This window comes from Marmota monax, unplaced genomic scaffold, assembly GCF_021218885.2.
Source record: "Marmota monax isolate L192 unplaced genomic scaffold, Marmota_monax_Labrador192_F-V1.1 WCK01_AAM20220418_F8-fsc00171, whole genome shotgun sequence".
Lineage (NCBI taxonomy): Eukaryota > Metazoa > Chordata > Mammalia > Rodentia > Sciuridae > Marmota > Marmota monax.
In genome coordinates, this window is record NW_026694658.1 from 501,960 (window position 1) to 529,027 (window position 27,068).

The following is a 27,068-nucleotide window of genomic DNA, read 5'->3' on the forward strand; positions in this document are numbered from 1 at the left end:
GTATCCCCCTGTAAAATATGATATTGCTCTTTTCTACCCTGAGAATTTCAACTGACCTTGTGACTTGTTTTGACCAATAGAATGTGACAGAAATAGTGTACAAATTTTGAACCTAAACTTCAAGTGGTTTTATAGTTTTTGCCCTTTCCCTCTTGGAATGAGCCCTCAGATTGCCATGTAAAGAGCCAATTGTAGCCTACTAGAGAAAGGCCAAGTGAAGCAGAAGTAAATCATCCCATCTAAGGCCTCCTAGCCCTATAAACTCATAAGCAAGTAAAAGCATTGCTGTCCCAAATCATTAAATTTTTGAAGTTTGTTCAGTATCGATGGATAACTGACACAGTAATTAATATCTAAAGTTATAATACTATCACAGTGAAAAATAAGGCATTGTTTTTGAAATTGGCTCATAGGTAGAAGCTGGAAAAATGATGAGGAAGATATTAATGAAGTTGGGGGAATGATGAGCAAACTATTAGTGGAGGCTGAAGAAGTAGTGAAATACTTGTCATTGGAGTCTAGAAAAAAGATAACCGCATGTTTTATAATCGTGGAGCAATTGACAGAAAATGTTTTCTGAAGTAACTTGAAAGATTATGTGTTTAAAGAAGTCGAGAATCTGGTTAAGGAGATCTCTGGGGACCAAGTGTTAAAAGTAGAGTGTTTCTACTTGCTTATACTAAGGAGCTGTAGAAGAAAGATGGGTTAAAGATAATGTTTTGTTGCTAGCAGAATTTTGGGTGCTAACACCCAAAGGAAATCAGAAGAGCCTAGAACTTGTTGGGGTTGAAAATATAATTGTTTCTCATTCCCAGTCTCTTTAGCCTCTAAAAAATTTGTGAAGCCAAAAAAAAAAAAGTCTCAGTAAAGATCAAGTCAAGAATGTCTGGACTTTAAGAACTCAAAAATATTTACAGCAGTATCTGATAAATGACCTTCTTAGCTAGACAGACATGCTTCTAATAATATTAAGGGCATTGCCTCACCACAGTTTGATTTGCCCAAAGTATAGAAAAGTCTATGCAGAAATGATTTATGGTTGTGGCTTTTGAGATAAGCAGTGAATCCATTATGATCCATAGAAAACCCACAAAAGTATCAAGAGACTTGTATTGATGAATGCACCAAAGGAACTAAAATGGACAGAAACAGTTCATAATGAAAAGAGGCCTTTGGATCTTCACATTTTTATGGACAGGAAGCAGACTGAGAAAACTATTCAGCTGTAAATATTAGTTATTTCTTTTTTTTAATATCATTTTTATTGTTGTTTATTTTTTATGTGGTGATGGGGATTGAATTCAGGACCTCTGATAGCTCAGTGGTAAAGTGCTAGGCAGGCACTTTACCACTGAGCTATCTTCCCAGCCCAACATTAGTTATTTCTAATAAAAAGTTTTTTCAGTGGAGAGGGCAGAGGGATGCCATGGATTAGAGACACACTTTTAAGGAATAGAACCAGATCCCCCCGCCAAAAAAAAAAAAAAAAATCCATGCCCCTGGGTAGGAGATCCTGGCAACATGTACCTACCTGGATTTCGAAATTGCTACAAACCAGTGACCTCTATGTACTTCCCATCCTCTCCTCTTTGAATGGGAGTATTTTTTGAAGTTCTTTCTCCCAGTCTTTTAATTAGATGTTGGGTGTGTTGGGGCAGATAACTTGTCTTTTTAGTTCCCAGGTCTTTGCATCAAGAGAAACTGTACATGCGGAGCTGCACCCAAGGACATGAGTCATGAGAAAAGTGGACATCAAGCCTGATGCCATGATTGGATGAGACTTTGGGGGTCTTGGGAGGGGGTGAGTCTATTTTGCATGTGGGAGGTATGTGAATTATTGTGGCCATAGGGGGACTATAGTAGATTGTTTGCACAGATGGCCACAATAACTCCTCCCATTCCTGTATGTGCACCCTTTGCTGTTCTTCCCTTCAAGAGGTGGCATCTCTTTCCCCAGTCCTTGAATTGTAGCTGACCTTGTGACTTGCTTAGACCATTATTAAAAGGTGACCAAAGTGATATGTAAGTTCTAGAGCCTAGACCTCCAGAGGCCTTGCAACTTATACCCTCACTCTACAGGATCACTGCATTAAAGAAGCCTGGTTTAACCAACTGGAGGATGAAAGCTCCTTAGACCTACCAGCCAACAAGACATGTGAGTGAGTCCATTCAGCCCCACTCAAGCCACCAGATAATGATATGCACACAATTGCAAGACCAGAAGAATTATTCAGCATAACATCATGAGCAAATAAAGTATTGATGTTTTAAACAAGCAACTGAGTTTTGAAGTGACTTGTTATTTAGCAAAACAGAACAAAAAAGGTACAGAACATAAAAGACATGGGATATAATGAAATGATCTAACATCATGTACTTTTAAGTCTCAGAGAAGAGAATGGAACAGAAGTAACATTTAAAGAAGTAATGAAACAAACAGCCATATTTGAAAAGATAATGGCTAAGAATTTCCTTAAACTGGTAAAAGATACCAAGTACAGATTCCACCCCACCCCACCTCCAAAAAAAAAAAAAAGAAAAAAGAAAGGAAGGAAGAAGAAAGAAAAAAAGAAACATCTTAAAGCAACTGGAGAAAAAGGATTATTTTCAAAGGAGTAACAAAATTAACTTGAAATCTCAGTAGAGACGGTGGAAACCAGAACACTTTGGGATATCTCTTAAGTGCTGGAAAAAAGTTAATTACCATTGTAGGATTCTGTACCCACTGACAAAATTTTTTAAAACCGAAGATGGAAGTCTTTTATTTGCAAAAACACCATGTGTGATATAATGTGAACCAGGAATGAATGCATAGTCTTGAGCACGTCATATATTTGGCTGTATGGAGTAGATGGCAATATTTTGCCCTGTTGTGGGGTTTGTATGTGTGTGTTTTCAAATATTTTGCTGTTTACCTTTGTAACATACTGGATGTTTTATGTTTTCATTTTCATTAATATTGGTTATATGACTAAGAATGCAAAATGTTAAAGAGAGACAAGGCATGGACTCTATTTTATTCATTCTGTATGTCTATTGATTAACATAGTCCTACACTTCAAGGCTTCTGCTTGTTGAAATCAAAACAGTTTAGCAGAACAACAACAACAAAAATTTACCACTTAAGATTTTGTTTTCTTTCTTTTTCTAACATAGGTTCAAGCTGAAGTCCCTGGATCACCTATATTTGTGATGAGACTAGCCAAACAATCTCGTCATCTGGAGGTACAGATCTTAGCAGATCAATATGGCAATGCCATCTCTTTGTTTGGCCGTGACTGCTCTGTACAGCGCAGGCATCAGAAGATTATTGAAGAGGCACCTGCTGCTATTGCTACTCCAGCAGTATTTGAACATATGGAACAGGTGTGTCTGTTAAATATTCTCACACAGAACCACTTCTCCTTTAGTTCCTGTTCTGACTTGAAAATAGTGGAATTTCAAGCCATGATTCTGGATAATTGATAGTGTTTTGTCTTTCTTGTCCTTTTCCCATTAGGAAAATTGTCAAAGAACAATTTTATCTGCCCCAACACACCCAACATCTAATTAAGAGTAGTTAACACTTAAAAAAAAAATCACTGTGCTATTTTGAGGAGAGATTAAGAAAAGAAAGATTTGGATTTTTAACAAGTTCATGATAAGCAAGTAGTTCCATTTTTGGGATTGGAGATCATCACATCTTCAGATCCATTATCTTTAATTCAAATATCATTCGCATTCGAATATTCAGGGGCTGGAGCTGTAGCTCAGCAGTAGCGTGCTTGCCTGGCATGTGTGAGGCACTAGGTTCAATTCTCAGCATATCACATAAATAAATAAAAATAAAGGTATATCAACAACTAGAAACATATTTTTAAAAATTCAAATATTCATTATCTTTTATTTAAATATTTTTAAAGTTTACATACTCTGTATTTTTGTATAGAAAGAATTTCTGAGTCATGAAACATGTCTTGGAAGTGGATGTAGTTTAGAGGTCTTTAATGTAATCTTTTTGGAGTCATGACTCGGTCTCTAAGTTATTGAAAATTTGTTTTCCACTTTTTACTGAACTCCCAAATAGCTAAATAAGAATTTGCCTATGATGGAAGTTTAATTCCTATGGCATATGTGTGTATTAGGAAGTACTCTCAAACTGCTGTAATACAGTTACCTCCAAAATATAGGGGGTTTAAACAAGGTGTAGATTTCTATTTGTCTCTTCATCATAGTTCAGAGCTGAGCTGGTGCAAGATACCTAGGGTTATATAGCTCTGCCATTCCCTAGGACAGAGTTTAGCAAGCTACAGCTCATGGGCCAATCCAATGTGTTGCCAGTTTTTAAAAATGAAGTTTTACTGAAAACAACTATGTTCTTTTATTTATGTATTATTTATGTCTGCTTTATTGCTATAATGGCAGAGATAAGGAGTTGTGAGTATATGGCCCACAAAGTTGAAAAAATTACTATCTGGATCTTTACTGAAAATGCCCTTTGGTGGTATTATCACTCACACAATTAAGTGAACTCATTGAAGCTAATGGGATAGAAAGAGGGAAAACGTGGAGGGCAAGTGGATAAAAAGCACATATCACACCTCTCACATTCCAGTGGATAAAATTCAGTCATACCTAGCACAAGGGATATTGGGAATTTAGTCTTTAGCAGGGTAACCATGTGCTCAGCTAAAATTCAGGAAATTCTTTTCCTATGAATATGAAGAAAAGTTGCTGAAGGTCATTTAGTAACCTATGTGCCAGTCTGCTTTTCTGGCTGCCCATTGTCCTTTATCTTGGTTAAAGCAAAGAACATACTTAGCCTTTCCCCAAGGAAGACAGCCAGAGAAGTTCTTACTATGTATTACAGTTGCTACATCACCTAGAGATCCAAGATATATATGAGATCAGAACAGGCAGCTCGGTGGTAGAGGATTTGCCTAGCATGTACAAAGCCTTGGGTTTGATCCCCTATTTTGCAAGGGCTGGGGGCAGAAACTCTTATCATTGTATTGTGTGCACATTTGAAAATGTAATAATCCCACCATTATGTATAACTATAATGCACCCCAAAAAAAGGAGGGGGGAACAGGGGTTGGGGTTGTGGCTCACTGGTAGAGCACTTGCCTAGCATGCGTGAGGTGCTGGGTTCGATCCTCAGCACCACATGAAAAACTAAATAAACAAAATAAAGATACTGTGTCCATCTACAACTAAAAATATTATTTTAAAAAAGGGGTGGGGAACAAATCTGGATCATTCAAATTCTCTTGATGTATATTCTTCTCCATTAAGTGTGTATGTGGTTTTTCATAGGCCAGTGACCTAAAAGACCAGTTTTTATTCTTCCCCACTCTCCCACCCCAACCCAGTATATACCCATAATACAGTAGTGAAATATGAGTAGGATAACTCTTATTTGGGAAAATGAAAAATACACAACAATCATTGGTCCACAGCACTTAACAAATCTTTCTGAAATTATGTTGATTCCCTGCTATATAGTAGAGTATTAATTCACTTAATTAGACCCTGGTTCTGCTCCTTGGGAGTAAGTCCTTTGTCCATTGTCCTATAAGACGCCTAACTTTGTTCTCTGGGTAATTCTTTCTTATTGAGGTTTTTTTTTTTTTTTAAAGAGAGAGACAGAGAGAGAGAGAGAATTCCTTAATATTTATTCTTTAGTTTTTGGCGGACACAACATCTTTGTTTGTATGTGGTGCTGAGGATTGAACCCGGGCCGCACGCATGCCAGGCGAGCGTGCTACCGCTTGAGCCACATCCCCAGTCCCCTCTTATTGAATTTTCATTGTGAATTAGGTTTTGCAGATTGTGCCTGCTTTGGTGGAACTTTTGTAGCCCACTTCCTGCTGGTACAGTATTGGGGATGAATACTATTCTAGTTAACCATCATAGGCTATTGTAGGCCAGACCATGATTTGTTGAAGAAATACAGTTCTCTCAATAACTTCATAAGTTTGTAGGCTATTTGCTACTCAGTTTTAGGTTGGAGTAAACATACCCAGAGATTTCTTCTAGATACAGAAACTTTTCTTTTTTTTAATCTGCTGGCTTTTCAGCTTAGCCCATCTCTCTTTTCTCAGTTTAACATTGGCCACTTTGAGGCCTCTGAAATTAAAGCACTCCCTTAATCTGATCTTTGACACTGAGTTGCTTCAGGGTAAGAATCTAATCTTTTGTTGGGCTACAAAAACAAAACAAAACAATTTTCTTTCTTTTTTTTAAATTTTGGTACTGGGATTTGAACACAGGGGTGCTTAAGCACTGAGCCACATTCCCAGCCCTTTTTGTATTTTATTTAGAGACATGGTCTTGCTAAGTTGCTTAGGGCCTCGCTAAGTTGCTGAGGCTGGCTTTGAACTTGTGATCCTCCTGCCTCAGCCTCCCGTGCCACTAAGCATGTGTCACCTCACCCAGCTCTAATTAGTTTTTTTTAAGGCTCAGTTGATGTGTGGATAGTGTTCCAATATTATAGGAAATAGTTTACTAGATGTAGTGTCATGCTGTAACAAGGAGGCCACTGCCCAGCCTGCGGTGCCTGTTTCTTTTCTACCTACTACCTTCTTGTTAAGCCATATTTTAATTCTTTTAAATAACTGAATCCTACCTGCAATTAATAATATCTATACTGATTAGGATACAGATTAAATTATATAATAAAAACATCCAAATCACAGTGAACTAAATGAGATAGAATTTATTTTTCTTTCCCATTATAGGCTGAGGTGAGTTTTACTAATGGGACAGTTGTATTCTATGAGGCCATCTTGGGATTCAGGTTTTTTCTGTTTTGCTTTGCCACTTTTATTGTGTTCTCATTGGCATGGTTAAAACTGGCTTACACTGTCATGACCATGTTCCAGTGCATAAGACGTGGAAACCGGGAATAAAGGAGAAGCAATTTCTTTTCAAAATATGATTTTGATAAACAAAATAAGGAAAAATATGATTAGGTTTTTTTTGCATATCACTCACAAGGCTTGGTTGGACAAAAGTTAGTTACTAATTAGGGCTGGGGCTGTAGCTCAGTGGTAGAGTACTTGCCTTGCAGGTGTGAGGCCTGGGATTGATCCTCAGCACCACATAAAAATAAATAAAGAAAGATAGATATTGTTTCCTTCTGTAACTAAAAAAAAAAAAATTTTTAAGACAGGTTGGAAAGCTCCGTGGTTCAGGGGGCTGAGACAGGAGGATCACAAGTTCAAAGCCAGCGTCAGCAACAGGAGGCGCTAAGCAACTCAGTGAGACCCTGTCTCTAAATAAAATACAAAAAAAAAAAAAAGGGCTAGGGATATGGTGCAGTGGTTGTGTGCCCCTGAATTCAATCCTTGGTTACTGTCCACTCCCTCTCCCCCGCAAAAAAAAGAGGTTGGAAAATCAAGTGCTTATCTGAAATAGTCATGTTTCTAGGAAGGAAAGCATACTGGGAATACTCAAAATTAGGGAACAATGAAGAGTCTACTGCCATGGTTTTTTTTTTTTTTTTTTTTTTTTCCCCTCTTCATGCCCTTATGTCTGTTGGGATGAAATTGTTTGTAATCTGAAGTGAAAAAGTCTTTCTTCCTAGCTTTTCAATTGAGCTTGTCTTCCATGTTCAGGTATATTGTGTATAATCAGAAGGTGAAATTTGCTCTGATATGGCTAAGCACACTAGTGGCTCTTAAAAACACTGGATAATTGGGTCAGCAAAAAGCTGTAGGTAGTCATAGTGATTCAACCCCTGTACAAGATGACATACTTACATTTGCCTATCTTTCTTTGAGTGTGCGGTGAAACTTGCCAAAATGGTTGGTTATGTGAGTGCTGGGACTGTGGAATATCTGTACAGCCAGGATGGCAGCTTTTACTTTCTTGAACTGAACCCTCGGCTACAGGTGGAGCACCCTTGTACAGAGATGGTGGCTGATGTCAATCTCCCTGCTGCACAACTCCAGGTGAGTCACCCTTATCTGGTTCCAAGTTAGAGCCTAGAGAAGTTGGGAATGTCACAGATGCCTGAAAAACTGGTTTATCCTGTGTCTGATAAGAGAAAAGGACCTCCTATCCTAGTCTCACCTAATGTTCATTTCTCTTATGTTTTTTTGATGTATGGTTGGTTTCCCAGATGTGGTACAAACAGCAGTTTTACTGAATTTTCTAGCTAGATACATCTGATATAAACTGTTACATTTTAGAAATAAACTTTAAAGACAGTATGCTTTAAATATTTAATTATAGTAAACTTGACAACTTTGTAATTAGCCCTTCCTCCTTCCTCCTGTGTTCTTTATTGAAGTAACTCTATATCAGAGTGGTGTTTGACATTTTCCCTGGCAATGTGGTAGCATACATTTATTTTTATAATGTATAAAGTGATAGCCATCAATATTATTTTTTCTCAGCCCAAGAAACAAATACTATGGGAAGCAGTAATAGCTAATAAGGTTTGATATTATATTTTTTTAAATATTATTTTTTAGTTGTAGTTGGACACGATACCTTTATTTCACTTATTTATTTTTATGGGGTGCTGAGGATCGAACCCAGGGTCTCGCATTGCGAGACGAGCGCTCTACTGCTGAGCCACAACTCCAGCTCCTTAATATTATTTTTAATCTAAAGTATTCTTTGCCCATACAAGGAACACCTTGTAAGTTCCCATTAAAAACTAGAGATTGATTTACTTCTCCCAATGGTTTGTGGGATGGAAGAGATAATTATAATATTAAAACTTTGCAGCTGGAGCTGGGTTTGTGGCTCAGTGTAGAAAGCTTGCCTAGCATGAGTGAGGCACTGGGTTTGATCATCAGCACCACATGAAAGAAAAAAAATAGATAAAGTAAATAAAATAAAGGTATTGTGTCCATCTAAGACTAAAAAAATGAAAAATAAACTTTGTAGCTATTTGAATTTCATTTGTGGTTTCAGATACTGACTTTTCCATTGATATTTTTATTTTCATCCTTTCATGGAGAAATGACAACACAGAGAAACTCATGTCTGTTGCATTAGGAATTTAGGGACATTTTTAGGAGTGGGGAATATTCTAGCAACTTATCTGTAGTGATATATTCTATTTCAAGTAACTTATAATTTGTGATTGTAGAATAGACTATAAAAATGGCTCCTCAAATGAAAACTTTCTTAGGTAATCTGAGCCTCCACACTTGAAGGAAAGTAACTATGGAATATGAATGAAGTGTATTTTATTACCTTTCAGATTGCCATGGGGATCCCTCTGTTTAGAATCAAGGATATCCGTATGATGTATGGGGTATCTCCCTGGGGTGATGCTCCCATTGATTTCGAGAATTCTGCTCATGTTCCTTGCCCAAGGGGCCATGTTATTGCTGCTCGGATCACAAGTGAAAATCCAGATGAGGTAATCCATTACTTAAAAGGTTTAAGTTTCTTTTTCCCTTGTGAACTTTAATATTGAGATAGTATCTGAGGACATACTAATGAAATCTCTGGACTCCCTCTGGAGAGGGAAGTTTATAGAGGTTCCTCAGAGCAGATCACTCAGTGGGTATGTAGTGCTGGGTCTTGGCCTTTATGATTTTTGTGCATCATTTCTGCAACTGTGTGTGATTAACACAGAGCCTAAATATTGAGTATGTCAGTGTTTTCTTCTTTTGAAATATAATAAGATCTCTCATATTCTTCATTTTCTAACAGGGTTTTAAGCCCAGCTCAGGAACAGTTCAGGAACTAAATTTTCGCAGCAATAAGAATGTTTGGGGTTATTTCAGTGTCGCTGCTGCAGGGGGGCTTCATGAATTTGCTGATTCTCAGTTTGGTCACTGCTTTTCCTGGGGAGAAAACAGAGAAGAAGCGATTTCGTGAGTATAATAGCATTTGATTGCATATCACAAATAAATTTTTGTTAATTTTCAGTGAAGTATGAGCATGGGAATCATTTATATGCTATGAAAATATTTCTACAGATAGCCTTTTTTAAAAAATATATTTTTATTTGTATTTGTATTCAGTTGCATTAAGTTATGTAGTATTTGACAGATATTTTTCTCTTTGTTGTCTGAGCCTTTTCAAGTATTTTTGCTTTCAAAAAATTTTGATAAACTTATGAAGTCAGTTGCTTTAAAGTTATCATGCTTTTTCACAGAAATTGTATTGTTATTGGGGGAGGCAGATTCTTGACCAAGAGCTTAGTATCAAATAATCATAGATAAGATCTGTATTTTTCATTAAAATAAATGTATTGTTGCACTTGTTTGTTTTTGTAGTACTGGGATCCAAACCCAGGGCCTCAAGATATAGCTGTAAATCTGAGTCATTTAAAATTTTTATTTGACAAGTAAATGTCACACATATTTGTGTCATACCACATGAGCTTTTGCTATTTGTATACTTTGGGAAGTGACTAAATCAAGCAGTTTGTTTGCATTATCTTATATACTTATCATTTTTTTTAATGGCAAGAACACTTTAAATCACTGTCCTACCAATTTTCAAGCATACAATATATACTATTAACTGATACACTCTTCTAGTCTTTTTTGGGGAGGAGGCTCCTGGGGATTGAACTCAGGAACACTTGACCACTGAGCCACATCCCCAGCCCTTTTTTGTATTTTATTTAGAGATAGGGTCTCACTGAACTTGTGATCCTCCTGCCTCAGCCTCCTGAGCCACTGGGATTATAGGCGTGCGCCACTGTGCCTGGCTCTTCTAGTCATTTAAAATAATAAAATTATTCTTTTCATTTTAGAGAAGGGGCATAAAAGAATTCCTACCTTGCATGTATAAGAAACTTTAGTGTGCTATAAAGTATGCATAGGTTTATATAAATATAACTGGTATATCATAAATGTTAATATTTTATTAGTCAGAAGCATTAAATATCAAATTAACAGCAGTTTGTTTATCTTAAAAAGCAGGCCTTTAGGACACAATTTTGACAGCTTATATATTTTAAAATATCTGTCTAAAATTGAGCTAGTTTGTTCTCTTTTTTGGGGGCTGGTGATCAAACTTAGGACCTTGGACATGCTATTTTTTAATTGTTTATTGCTTTATATCAGATGTTTAATGCCATTTTTTTGATCTTTGAACTGTACACAGAGTAATAATCAAGTATTTATTAGTATTATTAGTTTTTAATAATGTTTCCAGAAGTATTCTTAGTTTTTAATAATGTTTCCAGAAGTCCTTTACAGTTCTTCTCCATTTATTCAACACTATAAATTGAAATTTTTCAAAATTACAGCCCTGCTATGAGAAACAAAAATATTGGTATAAAGTTGTTTTTTTTTTTTTTTTTTCCTGCTTTTTCTTTCATTGTCATATCCTATTCTGTCAAAGTGAAGAAGGTTCACCCTAGAGCTTGCCAATGGACAACTTTTTGGCCGGTGTTAGTTTTCAAATGTGTTTTGATTGGCTCATGGAGCTTTTATTTTTTTTTAACTTGTGAATATTTAAAAATTGGGGAGATTATAATAAAAATATGGATTTCTGTTTTCTCTTAAAAATGGGATGATGACAATGTTCGTTTTATATTCCTCTTGGTAAAAGTTAAGTCAAGTTTTTTTGTGGCTCTTCCTTTTAGATGATACTCGAAACACAATACCTCTTTTTCCCCATCCAATTCATCCAATTTGCCTCACTCATTTATATTCCCACACTGGCTTCTATTGGCATTTAGGTGTAGTCTTGATTAGGCTGACCTCTGTGTATTTCCTATTGGATATGTCCAGTGACCTAGTACAGAAGCCTTGATCCTTATTTCTGATCTCCTCTGTATATTTCGTTGTAGTATAAAGCTAACTTTATATGTCTTTTAGCATATTCAAACTGTTGTCTCTACAATAAGTTTGCTTTCTGATACTATGTCAAAAGTTCATTCTTTGACTTGGAGTTTTCTTTGTTTTTTCTTCATTACAATTAGACAGTTTGACATTTAGACTCTTGTTTTCCATAATAGTCCCAGTCCATATTTCCAATATTATTTCCCTTACATCATAATGTAGAAACCATGAGAACGGAACCACATCTATGTTGTTTCCTGCAGTATCCCCTGAATATAATAAGCATTCAGAAAATATTTGTGGAATGAATGGAATTGCCACTACGCCCTGTCCTCATACTCTCTACTTTAATCATAATATTCCCTGAACACTTCCCATATTTTCTTTTTCTTTTTTTCATTATTCCCTCTATTCATTTATTCATTGATCACACTCAACAGATATTTACTGAGTATATGTTATGTACTGGTTCTGGTAATATAGTCAAGAACAAATAGGGTTTCTGTCCTCATGGAAATTTAAAATCCAGAGGAAGAAAGACAAGCAATTAAAACATAATGTAGTAAGTATGATGGTAGTGGGATTATAGAAGGGCATTATAGGAGGATGTAGCTGAGTCAGCTCAACCTACAGAGTGTCAGTGAAGGCTTCACAGAAGGAAGTGATTTCGAGACCAATACTTGAAGAGTATATAGGACTAAGGTGAAGGAGGACACAGACAGGAGGATGGGGGAGGAAAACAAAATGAATGTCCTAGGCTGAGAGAATGCCACCTGAATACTGTTCCTCTCAACTGTTAGTTTTTCAAGCCCATATCAAATCCCACATTCTTCATGACACCGTAAGGTTTTCTCCCCTCTTAGAACCTCTCTTATACTTGGTTTTAGTCTTTCTACTGGTGTTTATGATAGTCTTCTATGTATTTTGAGCACAATTATCATATCTGTGTATTCTTCCTTAACAAGGCTGGTATATGTCTTGAGCATATGAATACATAGTAGTTGTTGAAGAAAGTTCTGTCCCTATGAAGAATAGACCCTGGGAATAAAAATCCCATAGTATTTGATACTCTGTTAAAATGTAATCATTTTATATGTAATTGTAAAGTTATTTAGTAGTGAGTAAGTCACTGCCCGGATATCCAAAATTCATTTTAAAAAACACTCTCATATGCAGTATCAGGTGGATATCTGACAGTACCAAGCCATTTGTCTGATTGTAGGGAAATCTTTAAAGTATTAACATTTGTCAAAATTCATTGAACTGTATACTTAAAATAAGTATATTTTCTTGCATGTTAATTATACATAAAATAAACAAGGTTTAAGAATAACATACTTATTAATAAATAAGATGTAAAGATGAGGAAAATTAATGTCCTAATTCTAGTCTAGTCAGTAGTAAATGAATGGGGTGATGGAAACCTAACAAATGAAAGCTGAGGGTGATTTGCATATAATTATTTCTGTACTATGTGTAATAAAATGTGTGTGGTTTGCTGATACTCATGATGGTAATATCAGTTAGAATCTATAAGCTTATTTCACCCAAATTCTCTTATCTGGAACATTCCTTACTGAGTGTACTTAACGTATACACTCATTAGAACTCTCTCCCTCTGCCCTTCCCTCCAGAACTCCAAAGGAATGAAACAGTTCTTTAAAATGATTGAAAAACACTACAACATATGTTGCTGAAACAGATTGTCTTCTGGTCTTCCCATAGAAATATGGTGGTGGCTTTGAAGGAGCTATCTATTCGGGGTGACTTTCGAACTACGGTTGAATACCTGATCAAACTGTTAGAGACTGAAAGCTTTCAGTTGAATAGAATTGACACTGGTTGGCTGGACAGACTGATAGCAGAAAAAGTACAGGTGTGTATTTCTCTTGCATAAGTAGCCTCTAGGATTGGATTTTAATGGGCTTGTAGTGTGATCAGTGCCTTTCATTTGATGACATTTATTTGATTCTAATGTAAATGGTTCTTGATCTACATGGGGAAATCTAGGAATCAGAGTAGTTTTAGCACTCTAAGCATTCTTGTGCTTGGTTTGGGATGTAGCTCAGTGGTAAAATGCTTGCCAGCATGTGCGAGGCCCTGGATTCAATCTCTATCACTACAAAAAAAAAAGTTTTTGGCCTGTGCTATGCAGTCATTTCATTTGTTCTAATATTACTCCCTGCGGTATATTTGAAGAGAGGCATGCAGAGTTTGAAATACTACTTTGCCTTTTTTCATTTGATGTTCAATCTGATTCAGAGGTACCACCTTTTATATCTTTAAGTGCTGATAAGAGAGTCTCATTTAAATCAACACTCAATTCTTGTTCTTGAGCTAACTTCTGGTCTATTCTAAATTACCCAAAATGTTGTATAAAATAATTAGATTCATCTAAATTGTCTAAAGGTCCACTTTTTGGCTGTATGCCATTTTCTTTGAGATTATCAATAGCCAAGTCTTTTTAAATTTATTTCTAACAAAAATCTATTTTTGAGCTTCTTTTTGATTGACTTAGTGGAAGTCTTATCGAGAGTGGGTGGAAGGTTGTTTTTCATCTCTATTCACATGATGCCTCTATTCAGATTCTAAAAGTAAATGTATTTTATTTTATCTCAAAAATCAGCCAGGCAATAAGAGTGGAGATTTTCATTGCTCACTGTGTCTTCACAACAAATTTGAGCCTCATTTCACTTGAGGGGCCATGGTGCCAAGGGACCATGCTTTTGATCTGCCCTCTTTTTCTTCCTTTCAGGCGGAGCGACCTGACATTATGTTGGGAGTTGTGTGTGGGGCTCTTCACGTGGCAGATGTGAGCCTTCGAAATAGCATCTCTAACTTCCTTCACTCCTTAGAAAGGTAGGCTTTGTTTTTTGTGACTGTGCAAGCTAACCAGTGGTCCTGGGTATAGGATTGCAACTGAAAGACCCATTCATTTTTTTTTGTCCCTTCCTGGCAGCTTGCAGGTGCTACTTGTTATTCACAGGCTGTGGTCGTAAAGGAGATTGGAGAAGGTAGCAATTTATGGCAAATCGTTTTAGGACTCTACTATGGATTGTAGAAATTAGTTTATACTGCAATTAGAACAGGTTCCTTTTTTAAAAATTGAAATCCAGCTGTAGTAAACATTTCATGCTGTGCAAGCATCAAATCTCCCCAAACCCTAGTGACAAAGATCTCACATTTTTTCCTAGCACTGAACCTTAAGTATTTCTTGTATTACCTGTACCACCTTTTAGGAATTAATAATTGAGGCTGATACTCAGGATGACCTCATAAGTCTTTCAAGTAAAGGGTCAGGCATGTGTGGGTCTGAACTAATTTCTAACACTGATTCTGGAGACTAAGCTCTGCCTTTGAGTCCCCCGAGGAATGGTCCAAAGGGTAATCATACTAAAGCACTTTTAATCACAGGTATTTTATTTCCTTCTTTGTTGTTAGATTTATATATCAGCTCTCTTTTGAAGTATCTGAAAGGAAGAAAAGAAGTAAAATTTTGAAAATTGAACTGAGATTTCAGTGATTCAGCTCTATGATAAATATCTTTCACAGTGTTACTCCATGCACTAAAACCTTGAGCAGCTTACATTTTCTTTCTGTATCAAACCTAAGTCCCTTAGTGTGACTGAATATATTGTCCCTTTTTGGCAAAAGTTCTTCAATATACAATCTCTACAAATAGTTTCCCCACTGGTGCATAAATGTTTCACAATCTCCTTTATGAGTGTTCCCGATTTAGTGTTCTTATTTTTCATTTTTTTAATATATTTTTTATAACTTTATTTTATTTATTTATTTTACGTGGTGCTGAGGATCAAACCCAGTGCCTTACACGTGCCAGGCAAGTGCTTCCACCACTGAGCTACAACCCTAGCCCCATCATTTATTTTTAAAACTTAAATTTTGAAATAATATCTGACGTTTTAAGATTTGCATGAAGAGAACAGATAACTTCCATATATTCTTCACTTAGATTTATCAGTTAATAACGACTTTCCATATTTGGTTTATTGCTCTCTATTTTTTAAAATTTGGTTTTATTTATTTTTAAGAATGAGTAATAAATTCACATGGTTTAAAATTTAAAAGGCACAAAAAGATACGTATTTAAAGTCTCCTTTTTACCTCTGTTCCTTGACCACCATGTTACTGGTTTCTTCCATAGTCCTCTAGAGATGTCTTGCACTAAAATAAGCATATACATGTAATATTTATTTTTTCTCTCTATTTTTTAAAGATACAAATGACAGTCTATTCTGAAACTATATTTGTATAATGGTATATTTGGAATATGTCAATTTTGTATATAAAAGATGTCCTTTATTTTTAATGGCTGTATAATATTTTGTTGTATGTATGAGAAGGTGCTTAACATTGCTAATCATCAGGAAGATGTAAATCAAGACAATTATGAGGGCTGGGGATATAGCTCAGTTGGTAGAGTGTATGCCTCACATGCACAGTCCTGAGTTCAATCCCCAGTACCACACACACCAAAAAAAGAAAAGAAAAGAAAAGAAAAAGACCACTATTAGAAATCATCTCATATCCATTAGGATGCCTATAGTCAAAACCAGAAAAATAGGTGTAGACAAGGATGTGGAGAAATCATGACCCTTGTGCATTTTATAAGTGGGAATGTAAAACAGTACAGCCACCATGGAATACAGATTTAAAATTCCATAGAAAATTAAAATGCAAATTACCACATGATCCAGCAATACCACATTTGAATATTCTGAAAGAATTAAAAGCAGAGTCTTAAAGAGAGATTTCCGTGTACATAGCAGGATTATTCATAGAGGCTAAAAGGCAGAAACAACCAAAATATCTATTGGTGAATGAATGAATAAACAAAATGTTATATAGACATAACAATGAAATATTATCTAGCCTTAAAAAGGAAGGACATTCAGCCATGCATAGTGGCTCATGCGTGTAATCCCAGCAACTGTGGAGGCTAAGACAAGAGGATCAAAAATTTAAGGCCAGCCTCAGCAACTTAGTGAGACCCTATTTTTAAAAAAGCGTGATAAAATGGGACAGGGCTAAGGATATGGCTCAGTAGTAAAATGTCTTTGGGTTCAATCCCCAGTTCTAAATTAAAAAAGGAAGAAAGGACATCTGACACATGCTAAATCATAGATGATTTGTGAAATAAGCCACTCACAAAAAAGACAAATACTATAAGATCTCACTTACATGAGGTATCAAGAGTAGTCAAACTCAGAAACAGAAAATGCCAGGGACTGGGGGAGGGATAAAAGGGGAGTTGTTTAATGACAATAGAATTTTGTTTTTGCCAGATGAGAAGGTTCTGGAAATTGATTGCACAATATTGTAAAAATAATTAACATTATAGGGTTATGCATTAAAAAATGGTTAAGATAGTAAATTCCATGTTATATGTATTTTATCACAATTAAAAATAGAAATTTTATTTTTAAAAATAATTTATGTGGGCTGGGGCTGGGCCTCAGTGGCAGAGCACTTGCATAGCATGTGTGAGGCACTGGGTTCAATCCTTAGCACCACATAAAAATAAACAAATAAAGGCATATTGTCCCTACAAAAAAATAAAAATAATAATAATAATTTATATGATCAGTCCCTTACAGATAGATGATCATTTGGGTTGTTTCTAATCTTATGCTATGTCAGAAAATGCCACAATTAATAATTTTAGAGATTTATTTTTTAAAGTATTTATTGTTTAGTTTTAGGTGGATACATATCTATTTTATTTTTATGTGGTGCTGAGAATCAAACCCAGTGCCTCAGGTGCACCAGGCAAGCACTTGACCACTGAGCCACAACCCCAGCCCGATTTCTTTATAAACTATTAAAACTTTCTGCCAGTAAATGTCTCTTCCATTGGTGTTCTTTCAGGGGTCAAGTCCTTCCTGCTCATACACTTCTGAACACAGTAGATGTTGAGCTTATCTATGAAGGAGTCAAATATGTACTTAAGGTATGTGAACCCCATTGAAGCCTGCACCTTATTTATTTATCTATTTTTTGGGTCTCTCTTTGTTAGCTAGTTCTCTTTAGGTCAAGAGATGGAAAAGTTTGATTTAGTGCAGGGATGGGGGATTAGTAAAATTAGTCATTTTTGTCAGCAGTATTTGATGATTCTATGGAAATTATTTTAGTTGTTATTTAACTTCACATTATAGCCAAGAGATGAAGGGGAGACAGGGAACAACCGAATAAAGAGGAATAACTAAAGTAGCTTTATTTTCTTGCAGCAGGACTGAGCCATTTTCATAAACATTGATGCAAACAGCACCAGTGACCCCAGTGACCAATGCCATTAATTTCCTTTTTCCTGACAGACTTTTTTTTTTTTTTTTTTAAACAGTATCTTTGAAACATTTAAATTTTGTCTGTGGCTCTCTCTGAAAGGTGCATACTAACTTGTCTTTTCTGGTTCTTTTTCACTGCAGGTAACTCGACAGTCTCCCAACTCCTATGTGGTGATCATGAATGGCTCATGTGTGGAAGTAGATGTGCATCGGTTGAGTGACGGAGGACTGCTTTTGTCCTATGATGGTAGTAGTTATACTACCTACATGAAGGAAGAAGTAGATAGGTGAGTGGCTGTTCAATATCCATTTGTTGGACCTTTTTCTTTTATTAGTCACTAGCTCTTGGGACGTTTCCAGGCCTTTTTTGGTATACTCATTTTTAGTTAAAAACAATGACCATACATGCACTAACAAAAATTTCAAGAAAGCAGAATTGTTTATAGTTAAAAGCATGTCTGGGGCTGGGGATGTGGCTCAAGCGGTAGCGCGCTCGCCTGGCATGTGTGCGGCCCGGGTTCGATCCTCAGCACCACATACAAAGATGTTGTGTCCGCCGATAACTAAAAAATAAATATTAAAAAAAAATTCTCTCTCCCTCTCTCTTTAAAAATTAAATAAATAAATAAATAAATGCATGTCTGAAGCCAGGTGCAGTGGCATGTGCATATAGCTCCAGTTTCTCAGGAGTCTGAAGCAGTGGGATTGCTTGAGCCCAGGAGTTCAAGGCCAGCCTGGGCAATACAGTGAGACCCTGTCTCTTAAGAATAGACTAAAGAGAAAAGAAAAAAGAAGACCTATCTCCCAACCACTCTGGTGTGGGTAGAGAATGAAAAGAAGTTCTTTTCTTTATAAAGAACTGTTAAAAGTTTCTTGTACATTTTTGTAGAACTTTTATAATGTATATACAAGTTACATATATGTGTATACTATATTTTTCCTTTAAAGATATTCACAAATAAAAATATCCTTTAAATACTATTAGTATCTTAGTTTTTTTCTTTTAACATATATTGTAGACTGTACAATACCATTCATAGTGTTGTGAGAATTTAATGAATTAACACACTTAAAGTGCTTAAAATTTTGCCTGTGGCATAGTTAGGGTTTAGGCCATTATCATTATTATTAGATCATCATTATTTTTGTATGTTTGTGTTTTATAGAGGTGCCCCTTCTTTTTAATGGTCTTGCACTATTCCATTATGTGAGTGTACCATAGTTTATTTAATCTGACCCTTATTGAAGGAAATTGTTATTTAGAATTATAAACAAAGATGCAGGGCTGGGGATGTGGCTCAAGCGGTAGCGCGCTTGCCTGGCATGCGTGTGGCCCGGGTTCAATCCTCAGCACCACATACAAACAAAGATGTTGTGTCCGCCGATAACTAAAAAATAAATATTAAAAAATTCTCTCTCTCTCTCTCTCTCTCCCCCCCCCACCTCCTTCTCTCTTAAAAAAAAAATGCAATGAATGTTCTCTATGTGTTTGTGTTTGTTTATAGAATAAAATTTCTGAGTTTTTACATTGATACCTTCTGCCATTTCCCTTTATTTCTGAAGTGCTTTTTTGGCTTACATACTTCAACTTACCTCCTAGATATCGAATCACGATTGGCAATAAAACCTGTGTGTTTGAGAAGGAAAATGACCCATCTGTGATGCGCTCACCATCTGCTGGGAAGTTAATCCAGTACATTGTGGAGGATGGAGGCCATGTGTTTGCTGGCCAGTGCTATGCTGAGATTGAGGTCAGGGTAATGAATAGGCTGTTGGGTCATGGGAGGGAAGTTAAGAAAAGAGTTAGCTGGAATGGACTAGAGCTGAAAAATAACAGAAAGGAAATAAAAAAGAAAGACATTAGTCGGTTTAATTGGGATTGTGAACCTTAAGATTTTAAAAGCAAAATGCTTGCTGTTTTTCAGGTAAAGGAACTCTGGCTTTAAAAACAGATGGTAGGCAGTAGCACCTACTGTTAGGTGTTGTGTTAACCACTGGCTGTACAGAGAAAATATGATAGAAGTTGGGACACAAAATAGACAAGTAATGAAATATGATGAATTCTGAGAGAGATCTAAGTACAGAGTGCAGAGGACCACATAACCCAAATCATAGTAAGGGTGCATAGTAAGGGAAGACAGTCTAAAAGAGGGGACATTTATATTAGTTTTTAAAGGTAGCACTAAATTAGGTGAAGAAGGGTAAGGAAGAATGTGTAAAGTTGAGGGAATACCATGAAGGCCCAGAAGCAAGATAGTATGATAGTGTTTAGGGACCATCAGTATATATTAGTATTGCTTGAGAATAGGCTAAGGTCAAATGGAATGTGGTAAGCAAACATGCTAAAGAACTACTGTAGTGTGAGATCTTAAATGTAAGGTCATAAAAGACTTTATTCACCATGCTAGGAAGTTTCCACTTACTGAAGGCAGTGAGGAATCATTGAAGGATTTTAAGTGGAAAAGAAATATGAGATTTGGGCTCCAGAATTACTGTTTTTGGGGGGAACCTTGTTGAAGGTATATGGCTGATAGGAAAATCTTTTAGAGGTTTTTGAAGTACTCTAGGCTAGAAATGAGAAGGGCCTACACCAAAGACATGGCAAGAGAAGGAACATTTTTGAGAGAAGATGTACTTGATTTGGGTTGGTAATTGGTAGATAGAGGAGGAAAAGGAGTGAAAAATAACCCCTAGTTTTTGGCCTCCTGAATATCTTCAGTAGGCAAACTGAGAGTGAACACCCAAATTTACTGGTATAAAGAGACCAAATTGTTCATCACTTCTAAATACAAAACAAATATTATCACAAACTGTAGCAAAATGGATAGAAACAGAGGAAATATCAGTAATTATTATAAATCCTTAAAGCTAGGTCCTGAAACATTTTCTGCTTGCTTGCTTCATCAATTCACAGGAGATTTTGGTAGACACCCATTTTTCTGGGTTGAAATAAATGTAGTTCAACTTAGATGCTAAGGAAAAACTGACGTCCCTGAAACATTCATCTGTATGAAAAGAAATCAGACTACAAGTTATTTATTTTTTACTATAGGTGATGAAGATGGTGATGACCTTAACAGCTGCAGAATCTGGCTGTATTCATTATGTCAAGCGACCTGGAGCAGCTCTTGATCCTGGCTGTGTAATAGCCAAAATGCAGTTGGACAACCCCAGCAAGGTTCAGCAGGTATGGAGGAATGTACTCTTAATTGCTTGGTTTGCCAATGTTACCTTAAGCTGTTTTTCCCCTTGATGTGATATGCCTTGTATCTGTGCCTGTGATATTGTGGAACTAGAGTTTGCAAGAGTCAGTATAATACTAAGATTCTGTAATTTTATCATGATGTTTCCTCCACTGACTTCTCTCCTGGTAACTGGATTCAGGGAAGAGATGTCTGGATTTTGAATGATGATACTGAATTGCAGTTGTGTTTGTGCCCTGAATAGAAATTAATGAATGACAGTCTCTCATTGGGGTTGACAGGCTGAACTTCACACGGGTAGTCTGCCACAGATCCAGAGCACAGCACTCAGAGGCGAGAAGCTCCATCGAGTGTTCCACTATGTCCTGGATAATCTGGTCAATGTAATGAATGGATACTGCCTTCCAGATCCTTTCTTTAGCAGCAGGGTATGAATCACCTATCTTGGGGAAAAGAATGTACAAATGGGGAACAATATCAAAATAATTTAAAGTCTCATGAGATTTTCTAGAGGGAGAGAAAGAAAGCCAGTTGGCCTGGAATGCTCTCTCCTTTGGTTGTTAGATTTGAAGTCTTTAAATCCTTGCTTTTTAGCTTTGTCATGTACTTCACCTTTAGTCGAGATTATTCCTTTTTAAACCAGAGAATAGGGGCAATAATTGATGCTTACACTGAAATTTAGAAATAAATACTATATGACAGTGAATTCAGATCTCTCATTTTATTTTATGGTGTTTTTTTTGTTGTTGTTCTTGTTGTTGTTTGTTTGTTTGTTTGTTTTTTTAGGCCCTGAAAAATTTTCTATTTGCTTGCCTCATCGGTCCACAGGAGATTTTGATAGACACCCATTTTTCTGGGTTGAAATAAATATAGCCCAATTTAGATGCTAAGGAAGGCTGTGGTGATGGATCTGCTCCGGCAGTATCTGCGAGTAGAGACACAATTCCAGGAAGTGGGAGTACTGGAGATTGAATCTAGGGGTGTTTTACCATTGAGCTTTATCCATAGTCATTTTTATTTTTATTTGGGGATAGGGTCTTCCTAAGTTGGTAAGGCTGGCCTGTAAGTTGCAATCCATCTACCTCACCCTCCCAAGTTGTTGGGATTTCAGGTGTGTACCACTGCACCTGATTAAATATCTCATTTTATTTTGGGGATTGTGTTAACTTTGGATCCTGTTTTATTATTTCTTCCTCTCAGGTGAAAGACTGGGTAGAGCGGTTGATGAAGACCCTCAGAGATCCCTCTCTGCCTCTTCTAGAATTGCAGGATATCATGACCAGTGTCTCTGGTCGTATTCCCCTCAATGTGGAGAAGTCTATCAAGAAGGAAATGGCTCAGTATGCTAGCAACATCACATCAGTCCTCTGTCAGTTTCCCAGCCAGCAGGTATTTATAGGGTAATATTATCATTATTTTCCACTGGCTACCACTGGAGTTCAGGCTGCAGCTTTCTGTTTGGATCTTCCCTATTGTCTCGATGGTGTGCTTTTACAGTTTTAAGCACTGTACTTTCCACAAAACTGCCTCAGAATATAAGTCCAGTAATGAAAATACTGCATGTGAAATGTAAAAGGTCCTTGGTTATGAGAAAAACGTGCTTTGGCCATGTACTCCACATAGCTTTGTTCTTGAGGGCTAGTCCCTATTTGGAGGTATTTTCATAAATTTAAAGTGAAGGATATTGGTAGTTTTATTATCAAATACTTCCTTACTACCTCAGCAGCATCCTTGCCCTTCATCTATAAAGTAGCTTTATGCAGGGAGTAAAGCTGAGCAAGAAAGGAGTACATTTACATCTTGACTTTAAAACAGATCGTTCATGTGAGACCTTCTGAGTAGATGGTAATTTTTAATGTCATCATTATTACATCTGTAAAAGGGCAAAAAGAGACAAAAGTTGCTTGCTCATTTAGTGTAGGCCCTACATTATGTCCAGTAACTTCCAGCTGTGGCTGATAAGTCATGTAGGAATTGTGTTATAACTAAGAAGATTTCCTAGTGTGGTGCTCTGGAGGTTAATGCTTTGGGTCCCTTTGTTAGATTCCTTTCCCCCCTTTTTTATGTCTTAGATTGCCAACATCCTAGATAGTCATGCAGCTACATTGAATCGGAAATCTGAACGAGAAGTCTTCTTTATGAACACTCAGAGCATTGTCCAACTGGTACAAAGGTAATTACATATAATTCCAGATTTTCAACACCAGTACACTCCCATGCTTTCTTTTAAATGGTCTTAAAGAGATTTACCTCAGGCCTGACTTTGAGTAAAAATAGCTAGCAATTTATATCTCACAGAGTTCCTTATGTCTTCTAACTGTCTTAGAATTGTGACCTAACTCTCATTCTCAATATTTCTGGTAACTTCTTAATATTCTTTTTTTTTTTAGAGAGAATTTTTTAATATTTATTTTTAGTTTTCGGCGGACACAGCATCTTTGTTTGTATGTGGTGCTGAGGATCGAACCCGGGCCGCACGCATGCCAGGCAAGCGCGCTACCGCTTGAGCCACATCACCAGCCCATCTTAATATTCTTTGTCAATTATTGAGAAACAGAAATTGTGTTTTTCGTTTTCCTTGCCATTTTGAAGACCCTAATTTTTCTTCTGGCATGGAACCCAGTATGACATTTATTTTCAACTCTAAAATACTTACAGATTTTTCAGAAATCCCCTTATAATCTCAAATACATGGTAACAATTTTTGCTCAGCAATAGGAACTGAGTCACAATGTCATTGGATAAAGGCTATGAAGATTTTTTAGTTTTGTTTTTATTTTTCTTTATAAAAGATCATGTCTCTATATAGTGAGATGATTTTTTAGGCTTGGAATTTAAATTAATCTGGTTGGTTAATTGTAGGCTGACCCCTGTCCTGCCCTATATTTAAAGGGATTTTCAGTGGAAAATTTAGAAAGTAAATTTGGCTTCTAGGTTTTTCATTCCATAGTGTTGGCCTGTCAGGTTTTTCAGTGGAGATTTTTTTCTATCTGCTCAGGTACCGAAGTGGCATCCGAGGCCACATGAAGGCTGTGGTGATGGATCTGCTCCGGCAGTATCTTCGAGTAGAGACACAATTCCAGAATGGTAAGCTTTCTCCTGAGGACTCTCTTTCTAACAATGTTCCTAATTCTGATGTCTAGACCAAACTATCCCTATAGGACTGTAAGAGCTAAGCCAGTTCATCTTGTCACCAACACTTCCCATTAACAAACTTATTCCTTTTCCCTTAAAAATGGAAATCTCATATCCCACTAACACCAAAGAAAGAACAACAACACAACACAGCTTGATGAAATTGTGAATCTAGTGTGCTTCCGAGAAAGGACTGAGATTAGTTTTCTAGTAGAGATTAGCATTCCCTGTTGACATCTTCTTGACCTTGTATAGTGAGAGTTGGTTGAGTCATGACCAGGCTGAAATTGAAATTCCCCATCTGAAGAGCTTGCCTCTCAGCAGCTCATCTATGGATTGAACTACAGGCATATAGGAAAGGGTCAGATTTTCCACTACTTTTTCATGTGCCATTTAGGTGGAATTTATCCTTGGCTTTCTCTGAAGAGCTTCACTAAATGAAGTAGTTTTTAAGCATAAAATACTTTGGTTAAGACTTTAAAGCTATGTACTGCTGATATTGCTTTCTACCACAAGATGGCAGTGAAACCACACAGAATTTAAAATGTTACCTAAAATTTTCTTTTATCTGTTCTGCTCTCATTTGCATTCTTTAAAAAGATGGTCATGTGCCACTCATGACCAGCAAAATTCTCCAAGTAGACTTAGCACACTTAACCCAGCGATGTATGAAATAATATATCACAACCAAGTTGGCTATATCCCACTAATTCAAAATTGATTAATTTGGTGGATAATTAATGTAATTTTCATGTGTTAATAGATTAAAAGAGGAGGAAACATGGTCATCATCTCAGGATATGGGGAGAAAAGCATTTAACAAGGTTTAACATTTATTCATGATAACTCTGAGAAACTAGGAATGAAATTAGACATTTTAATTTTTTGTGAGGACCTACAGTTGGGCATGGTGGCATATGCCTGAAATCTCAGCTCTTCAGGAGACTAAGGCAGGAGGATCGCAAGTTCTAGGTCAGCCTCAGCAACTTAGTGAGGCCCTGTCTCCAAAAAAATAAAAGGGTGGGGCAGGGGAAGACTGGAGATGTAGCTCAGTGGTAGAACATCACAGGATTCAGTTCCCAGTACCACAAGAAAGTGAGGGTGACACCACAAAAAATTTACAGGATATCCCGGGCATAGTAACACATGCCTGTAATCCCAGCAAGTGGGGGTGGAAGTGGGAGTGGCACAGAGCCAGCCACAGCAAAAGCGAGGTGTTCAGCAACTAAGTGAGAACTTGTTTATAAATAAAACACAAAATAGGACTGGGGATGTGGCTCAGTGGTTGAATATCCCTGAATTCAATCCCCAGTACCCTGCCCCCTCAACAAAAAAAGAATAAGACAAAGATTTGCTATTGCTACTTATGTTCAGCATTATGTCTCAGCCAGTGCAGTAAGATCAGAAAAGTAATTAAAAGGTATAAGGACTGAAGAGGAATAAGGAAGTAGATCTGCCGTTAATAGATATGCTATAATGTCTACTTGGAAGGTGCAAAGAATCCGCAATTTTACTATTAAATTATTTAAAACCTAACAAAGCTGTTAAATACAAAAGTCAACATAAAATTCAATTGCATTTTTTTTTTCAGTGGAGCAACTCTTATGCTGGTTTATTAGAAGACATAAACAGGATTGTTTGTGTCAGCACTTTTCATAGTAACAAAAAAGACAAAACAATCTCAATATACCCATGTAGAATAGATTATTGCATTTTACGATGTTCCTACAATAGATTATTATACAGCAGTGAAAATGGATGAACCAGGGGATACACGTAGACAAAAGGATGAATCTCAAAAATATAATGTTGAAGGAAGGAAATAAGTTACATAAGAATTAATTGGCAGTGATTCCATTTTTTACAAGTTCAAAAATAGGAAAATTAAACCATACATACATTGGTGGTAAATGTAAAGTAAAGCAAAAGAATAATTAAAATGAAATTCAGCTTAGTAATTATTTTTAAAAAGAAACAAACGGGTATTCAAATATACCAAAGAAGTTCTATTAAGATTTAGTAGCTCTGAAATAACACATGGGTATTTATTTCAACTGTTACTATAGATTTTATATATTTTTCTGTGTTTATATCACAATTAATAGTTTTTAAGAAGGGAACATTTATTGTTTTCTTTCTATTAGTGTCTTCCCCCATCCCATGTAAATGTATTCTTTTTAATTTTCCTTGTTCCTAATAATTCCTACCACCAAAATATGTTTCTCTTGTCACTTCGAAGCAATGTCTCACTAGGGAAGAATATCTATATATATATATATCTATATATATATCTATATCTATATCTATATCTATATATATATATGACAACCAAAAAAAATTTTTTTTAATATGGTGCTGGGGATCAGTCAGGGCCTTGCACATGCTAGGCAAGTTCTCTACCACTAAGCAACATCTCTTGCTCCACCAAAAAACAATTTTTAAGCAGCTTCCATTTTTCTTTTTGAATCTTTTATGAAATTGAAAGCTCTGTAGGTATTGCAGTCTCCTGTTTTTTCAAATATATTTTAGTTTTATTTTGAAAAAAAAAAATGCTGATGTCCATCTCTGATATTTAAAACAGATTAACTAGAGTTGCCCCAGTCAAATGTCAGTATTCTAGGAAACCATGGTAATGCAGTTTGAACATTACTGTTCTAGTTTATAACCCAACACAAAAT

General features: G+C 36.3%; 1 protein-coding gene across 10 annotated transcripts in view; it reads left to right on the plus strand.

The window, feature by feature from the left end:
• Window positions 1–27,068, plus strand: part of Acaca (acetyl-CoA carboxylase alpha) — a 278,427-nt gene that overhangs the window by 114,240 nt on the left and 137,119 nt on the right. For all 10 annotated transcript variants that reach the window (XM_046423254.2, XM_046423255.2, XM_046423260.2 and 7 more), the window contains 14 exons: window positions 3,157–3,366; window positions 7,764–7,934; window positions 9,200–9,361; window positions 9,658–9,821; window positions 13,473–13,623; window positions 14,503–14,606; window positions 17,637–17,718; window positions 18,194–18,339; window positions 19,653–19,803; window positions 21,105–21,239; window positions 21,537–21,683; window positions 22,456–22,644; window positions 23,328–23,428; window positions 24,254–24,342. In XM_046423254.2, the coding sequence (XP_046279210.1) occupies window positions 3,157–3,366; window positions 7,764–7,934; window positions 9,200–9,361; window positions 9,658–9,821; window positions 13,473–13,623; window positions 14,503–14,606; window positions 17,637–17,718; window positions 18,194–18,339; window positions 19,653–19,803; window positions 21,105–21,239; window positions 21,537–21,683; window positions 22,456–22,644; window positions 23,328–23,428; window positions 24,254–24,342 (2,002 nt within the window). The remainder of the gene's footprint in view (window positions 1–3,156; window positions 3,367–7,763; window positions 7,935–9,199; window positions 9,362–9,657; window positions 9,822–13,472; window positions 13,624–14,502; window positions 14,607–17,636; window positions 17,719–18,193; window positions 18,340–19,652; window positions 19,804–21,104; window positions 21,240–21,536; window positions 21,684–22,455; window positions 22,645–23,327; window positions 23,429–24,253; window positions 24,343–27,068) is intronic.